This window comes from Pelophylax lessonae (genome assembly GCF_965119305.1).
Source record: "Pelophylax lessonae genome assembly, chromosome: 4".
NCBI classification, from domain to species: Eukaryota; Metazoa; Chordata; class Amphibia; order Anura; family Ranidae; genus Pelophylax; species Pelophylax lessonae.
The window spans coordinates 554,534,072-554,555,034 of NC_138771.1; the positions used below are offsets into that span (position 1 = coordinate 554,534,072).

General features: G+C 42.8%; 1 protein-coding gene across 3 annotated transcripts in view; it reads left to right on the plus strand.

The window, feature by feature from the left end:
- Positions 1-20,963, plus strand: part of MYL7 (myosin light chain 7) — a 52,568-nt gene that overhangs the window by 11,669 nt on the left and 19,936 nt on the right. Inside the window, exons 1-3 of one of the 3 annotated variants that reach the window (XM_082252792.1) lie at positions 9,117-9,143; positions 14,591-14,701; positions 18,098-18,173. In XM_082252792.1, the coding sequence (XP_082108918.1) occupies positions 9,141-9,143; positions 14,591-14,701; positions 18,098-18,173 (190 nt within the window). In that variant the 5' untranslated portion in view covers positions 9,117-9,140. Of the gene's footprint in view, positions 1-9,116; positions 9,144-10,992; positions 11,076-14,590; positions 14,702-18,097; positions 18,174-20,963 lie in introns of those variants that run through there. The other 2 variants (XM_082252791.1, XM_082252793.1) reach the window with 2 other exon arrangements.

Below are 20,963 nucleotides of genomic sequence, written 5' to 3' on the forward strand. Positions count from 1 at the left end.
ATCTACTATCGCCTCAACTTGTTCTGGCCTCATCACTTCTAGGGGCGTTTGATGCCCTACCAAATACTGATGCAGGTTCTGTCGCCTACTCACACTTGAGGAAGGTGTTTCACTTGTGCGTGTAGCTGGCACAGATCGACCATGTCCTCTCCTTGCAACAGGAGCTCTACCAGCAGCACCACGACCCAGGCCACGGCCCTTATTTGACGGTCTCCTCATATTTCTGTAATTTAAGATCTTGCCCTAGAAAGGTTTTTATTGAATAGCGGAATAGAAAATATGATCCAAAAAAAGTGTATGTATATCACACGTACACAACCACACTAGGCCCCAATTACTATTGTTTGTACCCCTAAAAGGCTAGATGAGGAGTAGGGGGAGTATGGAACAGGCAGCACCCTCAAACCTTCAGAAGTATGAGATGAACCCCAACAACTTGGAAAGGTGGATCTCTCTCACACGTACCGACACAGACTATCCCGCAATTCAATTGATCCTCAAAGGTTTTTATTGAATAGCGGAATAGGAAATATGATCAAAAAAAGTGTATGTATCTCGCACGTACACAACCACACTAGGCCCCAATTACTATTGTTTGTACCCCTAAAAGGCTAGATGAGGAGTAGGGGGGGTATGGAACAGGCAGCACCCTCAAACCTTCAGAAGTATGAGATGAACCCCAACAACTTGGAAAGGTGGATCTCTCTCACACGTACCGACACAGACTATCCCGCAATTCAATTGATCCTCAAAGGTTTTTATTGAATAGCGGAATAGGAAATATGATCAAAAAAAGTGTATGTATCTCGCACGTACACAACCACACTAGGCCCCAATTACTATTGTTTGTACCCCTAAAAGGCTAGATGAGGAGTAGGGGGGGTATGGAACAGGCAGCACCCTCAAACCTTCAGAAGTATGAGATGAACCCCAACAACTTGGAAAGGTGGATCTCTCTCACACGTACCGACACAGACTATCCCGCAATTCAATTGATCCTCAAAGGTTTTTATTGAATAGCGGAATAGGAAATATGATCAAAAAAAGTGTATGTATCTCGCACGTACACAACCACACTAGGCCCCAATTACTATTGTTTGTACCCCTAAAAGGCTAGATGAGGAGTAGGGGGGGTATGGAACAGGCAGCACCCTCAAACCTTCAGAAGTATGAGATGAACCCCAACAACTTGGAAAGGTGGATCTCTCTCACACGTACCGACACAGACTATCCCGCAATTCAATTGATCCTCAAAGGTTTTTATTGAATAGCGGAATAGGAAATATGATCAAAAAAAGTGTATGTATCTCGCACGTACACAACCACACTAGGCCCCAATTACTATTGTTTGTACCCCTAAAAGGCTAGATGAGGAGTAGGGGGGGTATGGAACAGGCAGCACCCTCAAACCTTCAGAAGTATGAGATGAACCCCAACAACTTGGAAAGGTGGATCTCTCTCACACGTACCGACACAGACTATCCCGCAATTCAATTGATCCTCAAAGGTTTTTATTGAATAGCGGAATAGGAAATATGATCAAAAAAAGTGTATGTATCTCGCACGTACACAACCACACTAGGCCCCAATTACTATTGTTTGTACCCCTAAAAGGCTAGATGAGGAGTAGGGGGGGTATGGAACAGGCAGCACCCTCAAACCTTCAGAAGTATGAGATGAACCCCAACAACTTGGAAAGGTGGATCTCTCTCACACGTACCGACACAGACTATCCCGCAATTCAATTGATCCTCAAAGGTTTTTATTGAATAGCGGAATAGGAAATATGATCAAAAAAAGTGTATGTATCTCGCACGTACACAACCACACTAGGCCCCAATTACTATTGTTTGTACCCCTAAAAGGCTAGATGAGGAGTAGGGGGGGTATGGAACAGGCAGCACCCTCAAACCTTCAGAAGTATGAGATGAACCCCAACAACTTGGAAAGGTGGATCTCTCTCACACGTACCGACACAGACTATCCCGCAATTCAATTGATCCTCAAAGGTTTTTATTGAATAGCGGAATAGGAAATATGATCAAAAAAAGTGTATGTATCTCGCACGTACACAACCACACTAGGCCCCAATTACTATTGTTTGTACCCCTAAAAGGCTAGATGAGGAGTAGGGGGGGTATGGAACAGGCAGCACCCTCAAACCTTCAGAAGTATGAGATGAACCCCAACAACTTGGAAAGGTGGATCTCTCTCACACGTACCGACACAGACTATCCCGCAATTCAATTGATCCTCAAAGGTTTTTATTGAATAGCGGAATAGGAAATATGATCAAAAAAAGTGTATGTATCTCGCACGTACACAACCACACTAGGCCCCAATTACTATTGTTTGTACCCCTAAAAGGCTAGATGAGGAGTAGGGGGGGTATGGAACAGGCAGCACCCTCAAACCTTCAGAAGTATGAGATGAACCCCAACAACTTGGAAAGGTGGATCTCTCTCACACGTACCAACACAGACTATCCCCCAATTTAACTGATCCCCAAAGGTTTTTGATTAAATAGCGGAATAGAAAATATGATCCCAAAAAAGTGTATGTATATCACACGTACACAACCACACTAGGCCCCAATTACTATTGTTTGTACCCCTAAAAGGCTAGGAGTAGGGGGAGTATGGAACAGGCAGCACCCTCAAACCTTCAGAAGTATGAGATGAACCCCAACAACTTGGAAAGGTGGATCTCTCTCACACGTACCAACACAGACTATCCCCCAATTTAACTGATCCCCAAAGGTTTTTGATTAAATAGCGGAATAGAAAATATGATCCCAAAAAAGTGTATGTATATCACACGTACACAACCACACTAGGCCCCAATTACTATTGTTTGTACCCCTAAAAGGCTAGGAGTAGGGGGGAGTATGGAACAGGCAGCACCCTCAAACCTTCAGAAGTATGAGATGAACCTCAACAACTTGGAAAGGTGGATCTCTCTCACACGTACCAACACAGACTATCCCCCAATTTAACTGATCCCCAAAGGTTTTTGATTAAATAGCGGAATAGAAAATATGATCCCAAAAAAGTGTATGTATATCACACGTACACAACCACACTAGGCCCCAATTACTATTGTTTGTACCCCTAAAAGGCTAGGAGTAGGGGGAGTATGGAACAGGCAGCACCCTCAAACCTTCAGAAGTATGAGATGAACCCCAACAACTTGGAAAGGTGGATCTCTCTCACACGTACCAACACAGACTATCCCCCAATTTAACTGATCCCCAAAGGTTTTTGATTAAATAGCGGAATAGAAAATATGATCCCAAAAAAGTGTATGTATATCACACGTACACAACCACACTAGGCCCCAATTACTATTGTTTGTACCCCTAAAAGGCTAGGAGTAGGGGGAGTATGGAACAGGCAGCACCCTCAAACCTTCAGAAGTATGAGATGAACCCCAACAACTTGGAAAGGTGGATCTCTCTCACACGTACCAACACAGACTATCCCCCAATTTAACTGATCCCCAAAGGTTTTTGATTAAATAGCGGAATAGAAAATATGATCCCAAAAAAGTGTATGTATATCACACGTACACAACCACACTAGGCCCCAATTACTATTGTTTGTACCCCTAAAAGGCTAGGAGTAGGGGGAGTATGGAACAGGCAGCACCCTCAAACCTTCAGAAGTATGAGATGAACCCCAACAACTTGGAAAGGTGGATCTCTCTCACACGTACCAACACAGACTATCCCCCAATTTAACTGATCCCCAAAGGTTTTTGATTAAATAGCGGAATAGAAAATATGATCCCAAAAAAGTGTATGTATATCACACGTACACAACCACACTAGGCCCCAATTACTATTGTTTGTACCCCTAAAAGGCTAGGAGTAGGGGGAGTATGGAACAGGCAGCACCCTCAAACCTTCAGAAGTATGAGATGAACCCCAACAACTTGGAAAGGTGGATCTCTCTCACACGTACCAACACAGACTATCCCCCAATTTAACTGATCCCCAAAGGTTTTTGATTAAATAGCGGAATAGAAAATATGATCCCAAAAAAGTGTATGTATATCACACGTACACAACCACACTAGGCCCCAATTACTATTGTTTGTACCCCTAAAAGGCTAGGAGTAGGGGGAGTATGGAACAGGCAGCACCCTCAAACCTTCAGAAGTATGAGATGAACCTCAACAACTTGGAAAGGTGGATCTCTCTCACACGTACCAACACAGACTATCCCCCAATTTAACTGATCCCCAAAGGTTTTTGATTAAATAGCGGAATAGAAAATATGATCCCAAAAAAGTGTATGTATATCACACGTACACAACCACACTAGGCCCCAATTACTATTGTTTGTACCCCTAAAAGGCTAGGAGTAGGGGGAGTATGGAACAGGCAGCACCCTCAAACCTTCAGAAGTATGAGATGAACCCCAACAACTTGGAAAGGTGGATCTCTCTCACACGTACCAACACAGACTATCCCCCAATTTAACTGATCCCCAAAGGTTTTTGATTAAATAGCGGAATAGAAAATATGATCCCAAAAAAGTGTATGTATATCACACGTACACAACCACACTAGGCCCCAATTACTATTGTTTGTACCCCTAAAAGGCTAGGAGTAGGGGGAGTATGGAACAGGCAGCACCCTCAAACCTTCAGAAGTATGAGATGAACCCCAACAACTTGGAAAGGTGGATCTCTCTCACACGTACCAACACAGACTATCCCCCAATTTAACTGATCCCCAAAGGTTTTTGATTAAATAGCGGAATAGAAAATATGATCCCAAAAAAGTGTATGTATATCACACGTACACAACCACACTAGGCCCCAATTACTATTGTTTGTACCCCTAAAAGGCTAGGAGTAGGGGGAGTATGGAACAGGCAGCACCCTCAAACCTTCAGAAGTATGAGATGAACCCCAACAACTTGGAAAGGTGGATCTCTCTCACACGTACCAACACAGACTATCCCCCAATTTAACTGATCCCCAAAGGTTTTTGATTAAATAGCGGAATAGAAAATATGATCCCAAAAAAGTGTATGTATATCACACGTACACAACCACACTAGGCCCCAATTACTATTGTTTGTACCCCTAAAAGGCTAGGAGTAGGGGGAGTATGGAACAGGCAGCACCCTCAAACCTTCAGAAGTATGAGATGAACCCCAACAACTTGGAAAGGTGGATCTCTCTCACACGTACCAACACAGACTATCCCCCAATTTAACTGATCCCCAAAGGTTTTTGATTAAATAGCGGAATAGAAAATATGATCCCAAAAAAGTGTATGTATATCACACGTACACAACCACACTAGGCCCCAATTACTATTGTTTGTACCCCTAAAAGGCTAGGAGTAGGGGGAGTATGGAACAGGCAGCACCCTCAAACCTTCAGAAGTATGAGATGAACCCCAACAACTTGGAAAGGTGGATCTCTCTCACACGTACCAACACAGACTATCCCCCAATTTAACTGATCCCCAAAGGTTTTTGATTAAATAGCGGAATAGAAAATATGATCCCAAAAAAGTGTATGTATATCACACGTACACAACCACACTAGGCCCCAATTACTATTGTTTGTACCCCTAAAAGGCTAGGAGTAGGGGGAGTATGGAACAGGCAGCACCCTCAAACCTTCAGAAGTATGAGATGAACCCCAACAACTTGGAAAGGTGGATCTCTCTCACACGTACCAACACAGACTATCCCCCAATTTAACTGATCCCCAAAGGTTTTTGATTAAATAGCGGAATAGAAAATATGATCCCAAAAAAGTGTATGTATATCACACGTACACAACCACACTAGGCCCCAATTACTATTGTTTGTACCCCTAAAAGGCTAGGAGTAGGGGGAGTATGGAACAGGCAGCACCCTCAAACCTTCAGAAGTATGAGATGAACCTCAACAACTTGGAAAGGTGGATCTCTCTCACACGTACCAACACAGACTATCCCCCAATTTAACTGATCCCCAAAGGTTTTTGATTAAATAGCGGAATAGAAAATATGATCCCAAAAAAGTGTATGTATATCACACGTACACAACCACACTAGGCCCCAATTACTATTGTTTGTACCCCTAAAAGGCTAGGAGTAGGGGGAGTATGGAACAGGCAGCACCCTCAAACCTTCAGAAGTATGAGATGAACCCCAACAACTTGGAAAGGTGGATCTCTCTCACACGTACCAACACAGACTATCCCCCAATTTAACTGATCCCCAAAGGTTTTTGATTAAATAGCGGAATAGAAAATATGATCCCAAAAAAGTGTATGTATATCACACGTACACAACCACACTAGGCCCCAATTACTATTGTTTGTACCCCTAAAAGGCTAGGAGTAGGGGGAGTATGGAACAGGCAGCACCCTCAAACCTTCAGAAGTATGAGATGAACCCCAACAACTTGGAAAGGTGGATCTCTCTCACACGTACCAACACAGACTATCCCCCAATTTAACTGATCCCCAAAGGTTTTTGATTAAATAGCGGAATAGAAAATATGATCCCAAAAAAGTGTATGTATATCACACGTACACAACCACACTAGGCCCCAATTACTATTGTTTGTACCCCTAAAAGGCTAGGAGTAGGGGGAGTATGGAACAGGCAGCACCCTCAAACCTTCAGAAGTATGAGATGAACCCCAACAACTTGGAAAGGTGGATCTCTCTCACACGTACCAACACAGACTATCCCCCAATTTAACTGATCCCCAAAGGTTTTTGATTAAATAGCGGAATAGAAAATATGATCCCAAAAAAGTGTATGTATATCACACGTACACAACCACACTAGGCCCCAATTACTATTGTTTGTACCCCTAAAAGGCTAGATGAGGAGTAGGGGGAGTATGGAACAGGCAGCACCCTCAAACCTTCAGTATGAGATTGTGTTCACTGTACCCCACAAAGATTGAGTTCACTGCACCCCACAATGATTGTGTTCACTGCACCCCACAAAGATTGTGTTCACTGCACCTCACAAAGATTGTGTTCACTGTACCCCCCAAAGATTGTGTTCACTGCACCCCACAAAGATTCTGTTCACTGTACCCCACAAAGATTGTGTTCACTGCACCCCAAAAAGATTGTGTTCACTGCACCCCAAAAAGGATGTTGTTCACTGCACCCCAAAAAGGATGTTGTTCACTCCACCCCAAAAAGATTGTGTTCACTGCACCCCACAAAGATTGTGTTCACTGCACCCCAAAAAGATTGTGTTCACTGCACCCCAAAAATGATTTTGTTCACTGCACCCCAAAAAGGATTTTGTTCACTGCACCCCAAAAAGGATGTTGTTCACTGCACCCCAAAAAGATTGTGTTCACTGCACCCCAAAAAGATTGTGTTCACTGCACCCCACAAAGGATTTTGTTCACTGCACCCCAAAAAGATTGTGTTCACTGCACCCCAAAAAGGATGTTGTTCACTGCACCCCAAAAAGGATGTTGTTCACTGCACCCCAAAAAGGATTTTGTTCACTGCACCCCAAAAAGATTGTGTTCACTGCACCCCACAAAGGATTTTGTTCACTGCACCCCACAAAGATTGTGTTCACTGCACACCAAAAAGGATTGTGTTCACTGCACCCCAAAAAGATTTTGTTCACTGCACCCCAAAAAGATTGTGTTCACTGCAGCCCAAAAAGATTGTGTTCACTGCAGCCCAAAAAGATTGTGTTCACTGCAGCCCAAAAAGATTGTGTTCACTGGAGCCCAAAAAGATTGTGTTCACTGCAGCCCAAAAAGATTGTGTTCACTGCAGCTCACACACAGAAAAATGGATGTGGATCACTGACACCTGCCTATCTCCAATCCCACACCACACAGCAATATCGATTGTAGTTTGTAGAACACAGTTTCCCTAAAATTCAGCAGACTCTGTCCCTAACAGGATTGAGAAGAGATCGTAGATCAGGATTGAGTGCAGACCCCACCCCCCACACAGCAATATCGATTGTAGTTTGTAGAAGACACTGACCCTATATAATTCAGCAGACTCTATCCCTAAAATGCCTACAACTCGCCCTGCCTAAACACTCCGACCTGTCCCTCAATTCTATCCGGACACAAATGGTTTTTTCCTGCCTATCTTTCCCTAATCAGCAGCCAGCACGTTGATGTGTGCTCTGTCCCTGAATCTAAGCAGCATAATGACGCCGCTGCGGCTGCCTCGAACTTATAAAGACTTGGTCACATGCTTCAGACGGCCAATCACAGCTACTGAGACATTTGCAGGCATGGCTGGGATGGCTTAAGGCACACCAGTTAAACGATTGTTGATTGGCTGTTGAAAGCCCGCCATGAAAAGAGCGCCAAAGCATGCAAAACCCGGAAATAAAAACGACCGAACACGGATTTTTACCCGAACATACAGTAAAGTGTCCGTGTTCGGGTACAAAAAATCCAATTATTCGGTACGAACACGAATAATACAGTCCGTGTTCGCTCAACACTATTCATAAGAAATAAAATAGGCCTGCTTGTGATTCAACCCACCACTGCACAACCCCCACTCTTTGGTTGCAATTTGCCTAATAGAGTTCCCAGGGGTTTTTGCGCTTCCCAGGCACTTAGAAAATTAACTATATGCACTGTACTTGAAGGTGCCTTCTATATAGTCTGAGAGAAATGTACCCACATTAAAAGTTCTGCATTGGTTGGTTTAAAAAGTGCCTGCAATCTACATGGAATAAGATACTGCCTTTTTTAGTGTTCCTACAATATAACCCAGCAAATATATTACAAGTAACAGATGTTATAAAGGTGCCCTTGCATAAGGCAGGTAGGATAATAAAACAAGTATAAGTATGGCACATTGTTATAATATTCAGGGAGATTCTGGCATTAAATGTAATATGACATCCGAGACGGCCATGTGGTTTAGTATAAAATGCTAGCAAAAGTTATTCAGGGGCTTTTTGTGTACTATAGGACATCAGTAAGGGCCTGTATCAGCTGGATGGTGTGGAATTTGAACACTTAAGCCCTTATCTTCCCCAGCTCTGCCCAGCCATCTTTGGTCCTCTGCGTTAGGCATGCAGCTATTTTAGCAAGAGTTCAGATAAAGAGCAGTATAAAAAGTGGGGGGTCTGCAAACTGAGGGTCAGGAGACATAAGAAGACGACAGAAATGGTAGGTGAGCAGTGTGCGAATTGTATAGATTAGTCTGAAAGGATTAGATGCTGTTTTAGACAAAAAAAAACCACTGTGATATGTTCTCCCAACTAATGTTACATAGTAAATTTTCCATTTTATATGTGAAAATTAGCATGGTTCCTTTATCAGTTTTAGATTTTATAGCATGCTTCAGGATTTCTAAGAATTATATTAGGGATGTTCATCCAGCTTATATGAAAATCATTTACTCAAATGTTACTCCCAGGTAAAGATCTTTCGGGACAATATAAGGGAATACATAATAGTGTAACTGCATATAACAGAGATGTCAGAAACAAAAAAGGGAAGTTTTTCAATATTTCAGCTTCCTGCAGTAGTCAATTATACCATGGATTAGGTGACAGGTGGAGATTGTCATTGACTGTCTTACCACTCCATAATTCAGTATACCTGGGAACAGCACAATGACAGTCCAGAGTAGCACAGAACACCAACCAATGGGAGATCAGATTAAAGTATCAATCACTGAAATGTAAGAATTTTTTTATTTTTTTTATTAACTGAAATTGTACAGCAAACAAATGCTTTGACCCTTTGTGGTCACTTTAGAAGATCATAAAACTCATTCCCAAACGAGAGCTCCTCATTCTACCCCTACTTTGTCTAATTATTATTACTGGCAAGGGTAGTATATGGATGGCACAACAATTGCAGCGCTTTGTAATGTGTTTCCTTCTATAATTATAGCTACATATTTGTGCTCAGGTGTTGACTAATCTGGAGTACAGAGAGTGGCAGTGTATATAAAGTACAGATGTGTTTCACGCTACAGTGTAGATTATTGCTGAATAGTGGAAGAAGAAGAAGGAACAGGATAGTGCTAAATGGTGGAAGCTTCTGTGGAAGTATACACACGCTGAATATAGTCAGCTGTAAAAAATGGGGTTATTTTAATACAGACAAATAGGCTGTTCATCCAAGTGAAGTAGCACTTTGCAGGGAAACTTGCCCCAGAGCTTTGTGAATATGGTAAAGTTTCCCTTTGCAAAGAATACCCAAATCACAAATAGCATTTCTGCTTGCACTTGATTGGATGATGGAAGTCATTCACTGAGCCCTGGTGTAAATGAACCCCTCGGTGCCAACACCTCCTGGCCCTTTAAGGGGTGTCAGATGCTGGGGGCGGGCCGGTCTTTATGATCATGTCACCGCTATGACTGGCTGTCACAGTGGTCATATGATCGGAAGTCATCCGATCGCAAGTAGCCATCAGAAGCTTTCCATTAGCCACCAGGAGCGTGCAGGGAGCACGCTCTCGGCACAGCTGTATTTACATTCTGGTTTGCAAATATGTGGGTGCTCTGCGTCACAGCACACCTACAAAAGGCCGCATGTTCGCGTATTGTCAGCGCCAAGAGGTTAACTTGCAAAGTGAACATCCCATTTTCCTTTAGTAAATCAACCCCTGTATACTCTTCCTCTGTCTGCTGTCTAGCCCAAGGCCATGCAACAACAGAGTAGGTGTCATTCTGATCTAATGGCTTCAGTTTTCTCAGTCTCAGTCAGTACCTTGGAACAAGCATGCAGATCAGGAATGCTGACTTAAAGCAGAACTCCACCCAAAAGGGGAAGTTCCACTTTAAGTCATCCTCCTGTCCTCCTCTGCCACGTTTGGTATGTCATTTTTTTTGGGGGGGGGGGTAACTAGTTTTGACAGGCGATCTGAGCGGAAGTTCTCCTCTCCCCCTCCCTCCCTGCAGTCTTCTGATAGACATCACAGGTCCCAAAAGGCCATTCACAAAGCACAGCGTGGCTCATACATCTCCAGCGGGCAGTGGGCTGTGAAACCAAAAGCAGCATAGCTGGTTGCCCACAGTTAGGGTGCCAGAAACCTGAAGGCTAGAGAAGAACTAGCCACAGGGATGACCGTGCTGGATGCCTGGACAGGTAAGTGTCCTTTTATTAAGTCAGCAGTTACAGAATTTTTGGCTGCTGACTTTTAATTTTGTGAACAACCTATTTAATTTGCTTGTTCTAGACCAATGGCTTGGAAGATATTGAAAGAAAGGGATCAGCATCTCTTTTAGGCAACTAATATTTTCAGTAATTTGTAAGCAATGGCATCCACCCACCTTTTTATCAGCACAGGTTTGTATTAAGGTAGAAGCAGGAAGGGTCTAATGAATTTAATGATGGTGGTTCAGTACCTTTTCATTAGGCAAGTGAATGTAAAGAATTTGTGCAAATACTTACTATGCCGAAAAGGTAAACTCCAGCATTTCGGGAGTTAGGGGTGCATATTTCTAGGATTTTGAGTACCCAGCAGGCAGGAGTGAAGCAAAAGAAAGTATTTTTTTAGTTTTGGAGCCTTTATTTTTAAATTCTAGGTCTACTATACAGTTGGCACAATAATTAAATAGAATCTAGGAGTCAGAGCGCTGTTTTTTATTTTACCCTTCTTGGACAAAAAGCGCCATCAAAATTACTAGCCTGGATTACCGGTGTCAAAAGCTAATGCACTGTACAAAAGACACCCGTTCTGAACAGTCCCAATGCCTAGTTTATAGAATGGAGAGAAAAGGATCTGCCAGGTAGGCAATACTTTTAGCACATATCTCCTTGGCAGAACTTGTAACTTTCCTCATCTCTCCTGACTGTGGCAGCTTTATGGGCAAGAAAAAGATTATACCAACAATTATCAAAAGATGCAAATTCCCAGAAAGCAACAAAACAATCATATATTTAGAATTTACCTACTACAGTAAAAAAAAAAAAAATCACTTTATAAACATTTCCATTGGAAATTATCTCTTGTCAGCCTCCTCTCATATGTATGTTCCAGCAGGGGGTTCACTTTCTGATGAGGTGTGAATGAGTAGGGAGAGGGTATGATTTGTCTATGGAGGGGTGATCAATGTCATACATTTTAGTTAGGGGAACCTCAGCTTCCTGTTACATCCAAACGAATGATTTAAAGCGGTAGTAAACCCCGCTTGGTCATTTTTACCTATAGATAGGCCTATAATAACGCTTACTTGTAGGTAAAATGAAAATTTCCTAAACCGTTTAGGAGATATTCACCCTAGATGTAGACAGTTACGTCAATAGCACATGTGTTTTGAAGGTTCGCCATACCTCGCCGGACCTTCAGAGCTTCGTGCCAGAACAGAGGGCTCCCGCGCGCATGTGTCATCATTGTGGCTCTGGCCATTACCTAGCGGGTGCACGCGAATCCGGAAGAAAGACCAGGGGAAGATGTCAGCCCACTCAGCTGTGACAGTACAGTGCTAGAGGGCTTAGTTTCAAGTTATTATTTCATTAAGTGCTAGCATGCAATGCATACTAGCACATTATGCCATTGCCTTGCAGGGGTTTTTTTTTTTTAACAACAACTGCAGTTTATAATCGCTTTCAAGAAGGTCAGGAAAGAGGGGGACGAGTGAGTGCCCTCCCCTCCTGAACCATACCAGGCACATGCCCTCAAAATGGGGGTGAGTGCTCTGGGGCAGGGAGGGCTCTGCCCCCCCCACCCCAAAGCGCTTTGTGCCAATGTTGAAGGGGACAAGGGCCTCTTCCCCACAACCGTGGCTGGTGGTTGTGGGGGGTCTGCAGGCAGGGGCTCCTCCCCCTATGTAAATGAGTATCAGGTAATGTACCCCTACACATATACCAAAAAAGTGTCAAAAAGTAAGAAAAACTCAGACAGATTTTGACAATTCCTTTATTAAAAAAAACAACAAAAAAAAACAGTGCCCCCCGATGTAAATCCACCTTCATTCACGAGGTCCATCCCCAAGGACTGACTGCCGATTGCCTCCTTTGCCGTTTGACAGTTCTTATATAGGTAAGGGCGGGTCCATCTGGTGACATCCCCCGGTGGCCCTGCCCCCTTATGACATCATAGACAGGCGCTTGTTGGGTCAGTGATGTCACCGGGGGGGCACCAGATGACATCACCAAGTGGCCCTGCCCTTACCGTTATAAAAACTGTTAAATGGCGAAGGAGCCATTTGGTGGCAAGCTGTCCTCGTGAGCGGACCACTTTTTTTTTTACGGGTTCTGGCGGTGCACGGGCATCATGATTGATGATGGATTTACATCGGGAGACACTGTTTTTTTTTTTATTAATAAAGGAATTGTCAAAAACTGTCTCTGGGTCTTTCTTACATTTTGACACTGTTTTGTACATTCACATGGGGAGGGGCCGGGATCTGGGGGCCCCTTTGTTAAAGTGGGCTACCAGATTCCAATAACCCCCTGCCCGCAGACCCCGACAACCAGTGGCTACTGTTGTGGGGCAGAGCCCCCCTGCCACAAAGCACCCCCCCCCCACATGTTGAGGGCATGTGGCCTAGTATGGTTCAGGAGAAGGGGGAGCTTGCTCGTCCTCCCCTTCCCTGACCTGGATGCTTGGAAAAGGGTCTGGTGTGTATTTAGGGGGGGGGGGGGGCACCATGGCATTTTTCTTTGTTTTGGTGTGGGGTTTTCCTTAAAATCCACACCAGACCCAAAGGGCCTGGTATGGACTAGGAGGGAACCCCACACTGTTTTTTTCACATACTTTTTAATTACTGTATTTTTTTTTTACAATCAGCTGTTAGCAGGGAAGCCACAGACAGCTGATGAGTCATCGGTTGTTAAGGACACAGCGGCCGGCTTAAGCAGCCAGATATTTGTCAAAGAACAGCCTAGGGGTTCCCCGACCCCCAGGCTGTTTTTTGATAAATGCCGCATGTAATACCAACAGCTAAAATTTTACTAGAGAGCTTTTTATGCGGTATTTACCAGACACGTTTTTTTTTGTCGGTAAAGACCGCATAATTGTGATACCCTTATCGCATGCGGTAAATGTTAGTGAATCGACCCCTATGAACTATGAGATTTGTAGTCTGTATAGAACAGTGCACATAACCACAACTAACATGCACTGCTTGTTCTAAACAAATGAAAATAAACGAGAAAAAGAAAAATTGGAGAGCTCATAGAGGACGTTGAAGGAGGCAGATAGACATAGTAAGAAACAATTTCATGAAAAATAGATTACAGGGCCATTAAGTATTGGATATGTATGGATTCTTTTTGAAGAATAAGGATGTCATTTACTGTCACTTTTAAGCTGAGTAAACTATTTGGAGGAGTGGCAATATATCTTAAGCGTAACCAAATAAGTACTGTATAAGTAAATGTGACTAACTACTACTAGCTCTACAATGACCTAGTTAAATGATGATTTGAGGGATAACTTGAAGGTCACTCAATGCTTGCATATCAGACCAAGCTCTGCAGGCAAATTTTTATTGCATCTATCATATCATTCTACTCCTTCCTGCCTCTTATGTCCTAATGTGTCAGAATAAGTGCATTGCTTACCCACTGTTTTTCTTATCCAGCCTAATAAATTCCAGCATTATAAAATATTTCAGCTTTGGTTTTTTTTACTCATTTCTTCATACACTATCCAGGCCAGCAGAAAAGCAGTGACGCGTGGTAAAGCTGCAGCAAAACGTGCCCAGCGAGGTTCTTCCAATGTCTTCTCAATGTTTGAGCAGTCACAGATCCAAGAATTTAAAGAGGTGAGAATCAGATATATCATAGCATTTTTAGCTTTCACCCACAAATCTATCATCGTCTTACCAAAAGCAATCTGTAAAGTCCCATACACATGGGCCGAATATCGGGCGATGTCAGCGGCTTCAATAAAAACTGTCCAACATTCGGCCAGTGTGTACGGCACCCGGTCTGACAGAAGCCGGCTGAACGTATGGCTTTTGTCGAAGAGACATGCCTGAAAAAGATCTGCCAATCGGCATTCAATTAGTGCTCTCAGCCAATAGCTGAAAGCGCTGATCGGTGTGTTCTGTATCTCATCGATGTGTTCAGTCGCCCTCTCAGAACACAATAGTTTAGCAGGAGAGATCACTGTACTAACATTGGATTGTTAGTACAAGATCTCCTCCTGAGTTTTTTCCTTCAGCCCAATGGGTTGAACGGAAAAAAAAACAATAGTGTGTACTAGGCTTAAGGCTTACCTGCTCTGCACTGGTACGAGGCAATGAACTAGCAAAACTCAAAGGTCCTCTAATAAAAAAGATTTCTCCTCTGGGTGGGATTTTGTAGGCAATGGAAGAAGAAGGTATAAATATATAAAATTCATAAATTTTATTCAGTAATTTACATAGCAAAAACAACATGTATTAAAAATGGTGGAGCAACAGAGCTCCTAACATCGACAATAACCACATCAATGTGCAAAGCCCCTTAGTAGAGGGAAGATCCAACACGTTTCAAACATGATATGAACTTGTAGTTCTATTCTTCGTCAGGGACTATTCCCAACTCTACAAATAAAGAGATGATAACAGTTACACAAATCCTGCATCCACATACATACGTGTGAGGTAACAGTATACATGCATATGGGTGCTGTACTTCAACTGACCACAGGGGAGAAAATCCACAAAATCCTTCCTCCAAGCCGACCAGGTTTGGTCTGCGTGAAGAAGGGATTTTGTGGATTTTCTCTCCTGTGGTCAGTTGAAGTACAGCACCCATATGCATGTATACTGTTACCTCACACGTATGTATGTGGATGCAGGATTTGTGTAACTGTTATCATCTCTTTATTTGTAGAGTTGGTAATATTCCCCGACGAAGAATAGAACTACAAGTTCATATGTTTGAAACGCGTTGGATCTTCTCTCTACTAAGGGGCTTTGCACATTGATGTGGTTATTGTCGATGTTAGGAGCTCTGTTGCTCCACCATTTTTAATACATGTTGTTTTTGCTATATAAATTATTGAATAAAATTTATGAAATTTATATATTTATACCTTCTTCTTCCATTGCCTACAAAATCCCACCCAGAGGAGAAATCTTTTTTATGTTATGCTTAGTAAGGGATGGTGGCAATACATACCAGCTATGGTCTGAGATATATTTATGTAAACTCAAAGGTCCTCTAGTCTAGCGGTTGAAAGCTTTATGCAGCATAAATGTTAAGTAGAATACAAAGAAGTATCCTGTTTGAGGGCATTATCACCATGGGGTTAAAGAATATGTAAACCCAACATATTCCTGATATGTGCCTGCTGTACCATGTGCTTTGTATTGCTTTCTTTCTGTGAAATCACTGATGTTCCTGTCAGTCCCTCTGCTTTCCTATTAAAAAGTGACCACGTGCTCAGTTCTCTAGGTGTGCTGGAAACTCTGGCTGCTCTCCTTTGATGATCAGACTTGTCCTGACACCCTCTTACACACACAGCCACTCTCTGACAAGTTCAGTGTGCTACTGTTTCTCCTCCCCAATTTATGCAGCTAGGAACAGAGATTATGTGATCACTTATAAAAAAGGGAAAAAGGTATTTATGATGTTTTTATATCTTTGCACAAATGTTTTGCCTTTCATTTCTTTTTTAGGCTCCATGCACACAGGGCGTCATAAAAACGAGCTCCAAAGCGGTTTCTTGACGCCGGGAAAAAGCAGATGTAAAAACGTGCTTTCAGTAGCTTTTTCCATTGGCGTTATTGCACGTTTGGCCACGTAGCTTTTAGCAACGTTTTTTCTGCCTCCATTCAAAATCAATGGTTCCCTATGGGAGCCTATTGATTTGAATGAAAGTCGCACCGCAAGTCGGATCAGGATGATCCGACTTGCGGCGCGTCTTGCGCTGTGAGAATCTTGAGGGGGGACTCCACGCCAAAATGGGGAAAAAAACGGTGTGGTGTTCCCCCCCAGGTTCCAAACCAGGCCCTTCGGGTCTGGTATGGAATTTGAGGGTAGCCCCACGCCGAAAAAACCTGAAGGGCCTGGTTTGGAACCTGGGGGGGGAACCCCACGCTGTTTTTTTCCCCATTTTGGCGTGGAGTTCCCCCTCAAGATTCTCACAGCGCAAGTTGGATCATCCTGATCCGACTTGCGGTGCGACTTCCATTCAAATCAATAGGCTCCCATAGGGAACCATTGATTTTGAATGGAAGAAAAAAAAACGTATAAACGGGGCTTAACGCACGTTAAGCAACGTTATTCAGCCTTCAGCAGCGTCAGACGTTTTTACAGCTTGACGCTGCAGCTCCAGAACGCACAGTTCCTGGGTTTTTTTTGGAGCTGTAAAACGCCTATGCCACTTGGAGCTCCTAAAAGCTCTATGTGTGCATGAGGCCATAGAATAACATGGATGGGCGTTCTGCAGCTGCAAAAAAAAACGTCTGACGCTGCTAACAGCAGCTCCAAAAACGTCCAGTGTGCATGAGGCCTTAAACTGAAAGGGCTGTTTTACAAAGCGAGGGTTCACATTTACTTTTAATTAGTTCTTTAAGCGTGGATAGATATTTTACTAGATACAGAGTGGTCAAGGAATGATAATTTGGGGAGGAATCTAAGACAAAATAAGTATAAGCATGTGTACTATCTGCGACAACAGAGGGTAGCACGCTGCTCTATATAGAGCGGCTTTAATAAGAGGGGGAAGGAAGCAGAAAAAAGAAAGAAAAAGGAAAAGAGATCCGGTCCGGTATTCACAATATCTGACATAATAAAAAAAATGGATTATTAACACCTAAATATTTGTGAACCTAATAGGAAGATATAATGAAATAATTTGTTAGGCTCACTCACCCCCCCCCTTTTTTTTTTGTTGTTTTTTTTTTTGTTTTTGTAATTAAATGTGAGTTTTTGAAGTTAATTGATAGTACACTGCCTTCTAGTATGATACTTCACTGCCTTCTGCAGCAGATGGATCCTTGTATTTTTTTCCCTGTAATTGAATGTGAGTGTATTTTGTTTTCTATGACTTGCAATTGAAAAATGTTGTTAATAAACAGATGAATTTAAAATAAAAAATTAGTTCTGAGCCAACTGCCAATAAAATGTATTTGGTAAATAAATGTGCCAAGCAAACAAAACAGGGAGTTATTTCTTCGGTAATCAGTAATCATGACACTAAATCCATGCTTTATCATTATGTCCAGGCCTTCAGCTGTATAGATCAAAACCGTGATGGCATAATAAGCAAGTCTGACCTTAAAGAGACCTATATGCAGCTGGGTAAGTTACTGCACTTGTGAGAACTGTATAAATATTGGTCATAATGTATGCAATGTTTAACCACTTGCCGACAGCCCCACGCAGATTTAATGCGGCAGGGCGGCTCGGCTGCGCATAATCACGTAGATCTAGGTAATTATGTGCACACGGTCTCGGCGGTGCACGCACGGCGTCGAAGCCACGCTCTCGCTGTGATTAGACACAGTGGGAGCCAGACTGCGGGAGGAGCAGGCACGATCGCCGCTGGCCTCCCGTGATCTTCACAGAAACTGAAAGTCCCGGTTCACACTTGTGCGATGAGGGAAGGCTGCGAATTCGCAGCCTGTTCCCGCATCGCAAACGCACCTCTGGCAGTTCACACTGCCATATGCGATACGCAGGGGGTGTCAATTAAATGTTAAAGACACCCCCAGTTTGATCGCATATCGCAGTGCGATCTGACAGTTCGCACAGGATCGGATCGCACAAGTGTGAACCACTGTGCGATCCGATCCTGATGCGGCTGGAAAAAAGGGTCATGTGCGTGTTTGGTGCGGATACAGTGCGAATTCAGCCATACAAAGTGTATGGCTGAATTCGCATCTGCACATCCGATCGCATGTAATGAAGGAGCAGTGCGCTCCGAATTACATGCAATCGCCGCACTCGCACAAATGTGAACCGGCCCAAAGAAGAGCCGCATGCTTATGTAAACAAAGCAGGCGGCTCTTCTGTCACACAGGCACAGAGAGATCATGTGTTTCAGCTAAACTGAAACACTGATCTCTCTGTGCCTGTCACAGAGCCCTCCCCCCCCCTCAGTAAGTAGGCACAGATAGGCATACATTTAACCCTGTGATCACCCCCAGTATTATCCCCTCCACTGCCAGTGTCATTTATACAGTAACAGTGCATATTTTTAGCACTGATTACTGCATTAATGTCACTGGTCCCCAAAAAGTGTCAAAAATGTCAGTTAGGGGTCCGAGCTGTCCGCCGCAATGTTGCAGTTCCGCTAAAAATAGCTGTTCACCACCATTACTAATAAAAACAAAAACATAAAATAAAAAGTCAAAAAATCTATCCCTTAGTTTTTAAACGCTATAACTTTTGTGCAAACCAATTAAAATACGCTTTTTGGGATTTTTTTTTTACCAAAAATATGTAGCAGAATACAAATTGGCCCAAACTGATAAAAAAAATTGTTATTTTTTTTCAATTTTCTTTATTGGGAATGTTTTATAGCAGAAAGTAAAAGAATATTGTGTTTTTTCATTTAAAATTGTTGCTATTTTTTTGTTTATATCGCAAAAGCTAAAAACAGCAGAGGTGATCAAATACCACCAAAATAAAGCTCTATTTGTGGAAAAAAAAGGACATCAATTGTATTTGGGTACAGCGTCACACGGCCACACAACTGTTAAAATAATGCAGCGCCGAATCGCAAAAAAATGGCCTTGTCATTAAGGGGGTAAAACCTTCCGGAGCTGAAGTGGTTAATTAAATGATCAAACATCTACACACACATACAATGGGGAAAATAATTATTTGATCCCCTGAATATTTTGTACGTTTTCCCACTTGAAGGGTCTATAACGAACTACTTGAAGTGCCACTCAGTTTCAGCTCTATAAATGTTCTATAAAATTAAGATCTGGAGACTGGCTAGGCCACTTCATGACCTTAATGTGCTTCTTCTTGAGACACTCCTTTGTTGTGTTGGCTGAATGTTTTGGGTTATTGTCATGCTGGAAGACCCATCCATGACCCATCTTCAGTGTTTTGGCTGAGGAGAGAAGGTTCTCATCCAAGATTTTACAATACATGGCCCCATCCATTGGCCCCTCAATGTGGCAAAGTTGGTCTGTACCTTTAGCAGAGAAACCACCCCAAAGCATAATGTTTCCACCTGCGTGCTTGACTGTAGGGATGGTGTTCTTAGGGTCATAGTCAGCATGTTTCTTCCTAAAAACATGGCGAGTCCCCCTTCTCAAGAAGGCACACGTACAGTCATGCCAATGAACTTCTAAATGATCCAAAGAGGGATTGGGAGAAAGTGCTGTGGTCAAATGAGATCGAAATTTAGCTATTTGACATTAAACTTGACTCACTATGTTTGGAGGTAGAAAAATGCTGACAATGACCCTAAGAACACCATCCTTACAATCAAGCACAGAGGTGGAAACATTATGCTTTGAGGCTGTTTATTTGCTAGAGGTAGAGACCGACTTTGTGCATTAAAGGGGCCAATATACGGGGCCATGTATTGTAAAATCTTGGATGAGAACCTTCTTCCCTCAGCCAGTACACTGAAGATTGTAGGTGGGTCTTCGAGCATGACAATGACCAAAAACACTCCGCCAAAGCAACAAATGAGTGGCTCAAGAAAAAGAACATTAAGGTCATGGAGTGACCTAGCTAGTCTCCAGACCCTAATCCTATAGAAAATTTATGGAGGGAGCTGAAACTTCAAGTTGCCAAGGGACAGCCAAGAAACCTTAAGGATTCAGAGAAGAAGATCTGTAAAGAAGAGTGGATCAAAATCCCTCCTGAGATGTGTGCAAACCTGGTAACCAACTACAAGAAACATCTTACTTCTGTGCTTGCTAACAAGGGTTTCTCCACCAAGTACTAAGTCGTGTTTTGCTTGGGGTTTGAATACTTATTTTACTCATTGAACTGCAACTTAAGTTAAAGGATTAGTTTTATGTGTTTTTTTCTGGGTTCTTGGTTGATATTCTGTCTCTATTATTTAAAATACACCTATGATAAAAAATTATAGACCCTTGATTTCTTTGTAGGTGTGCAAAC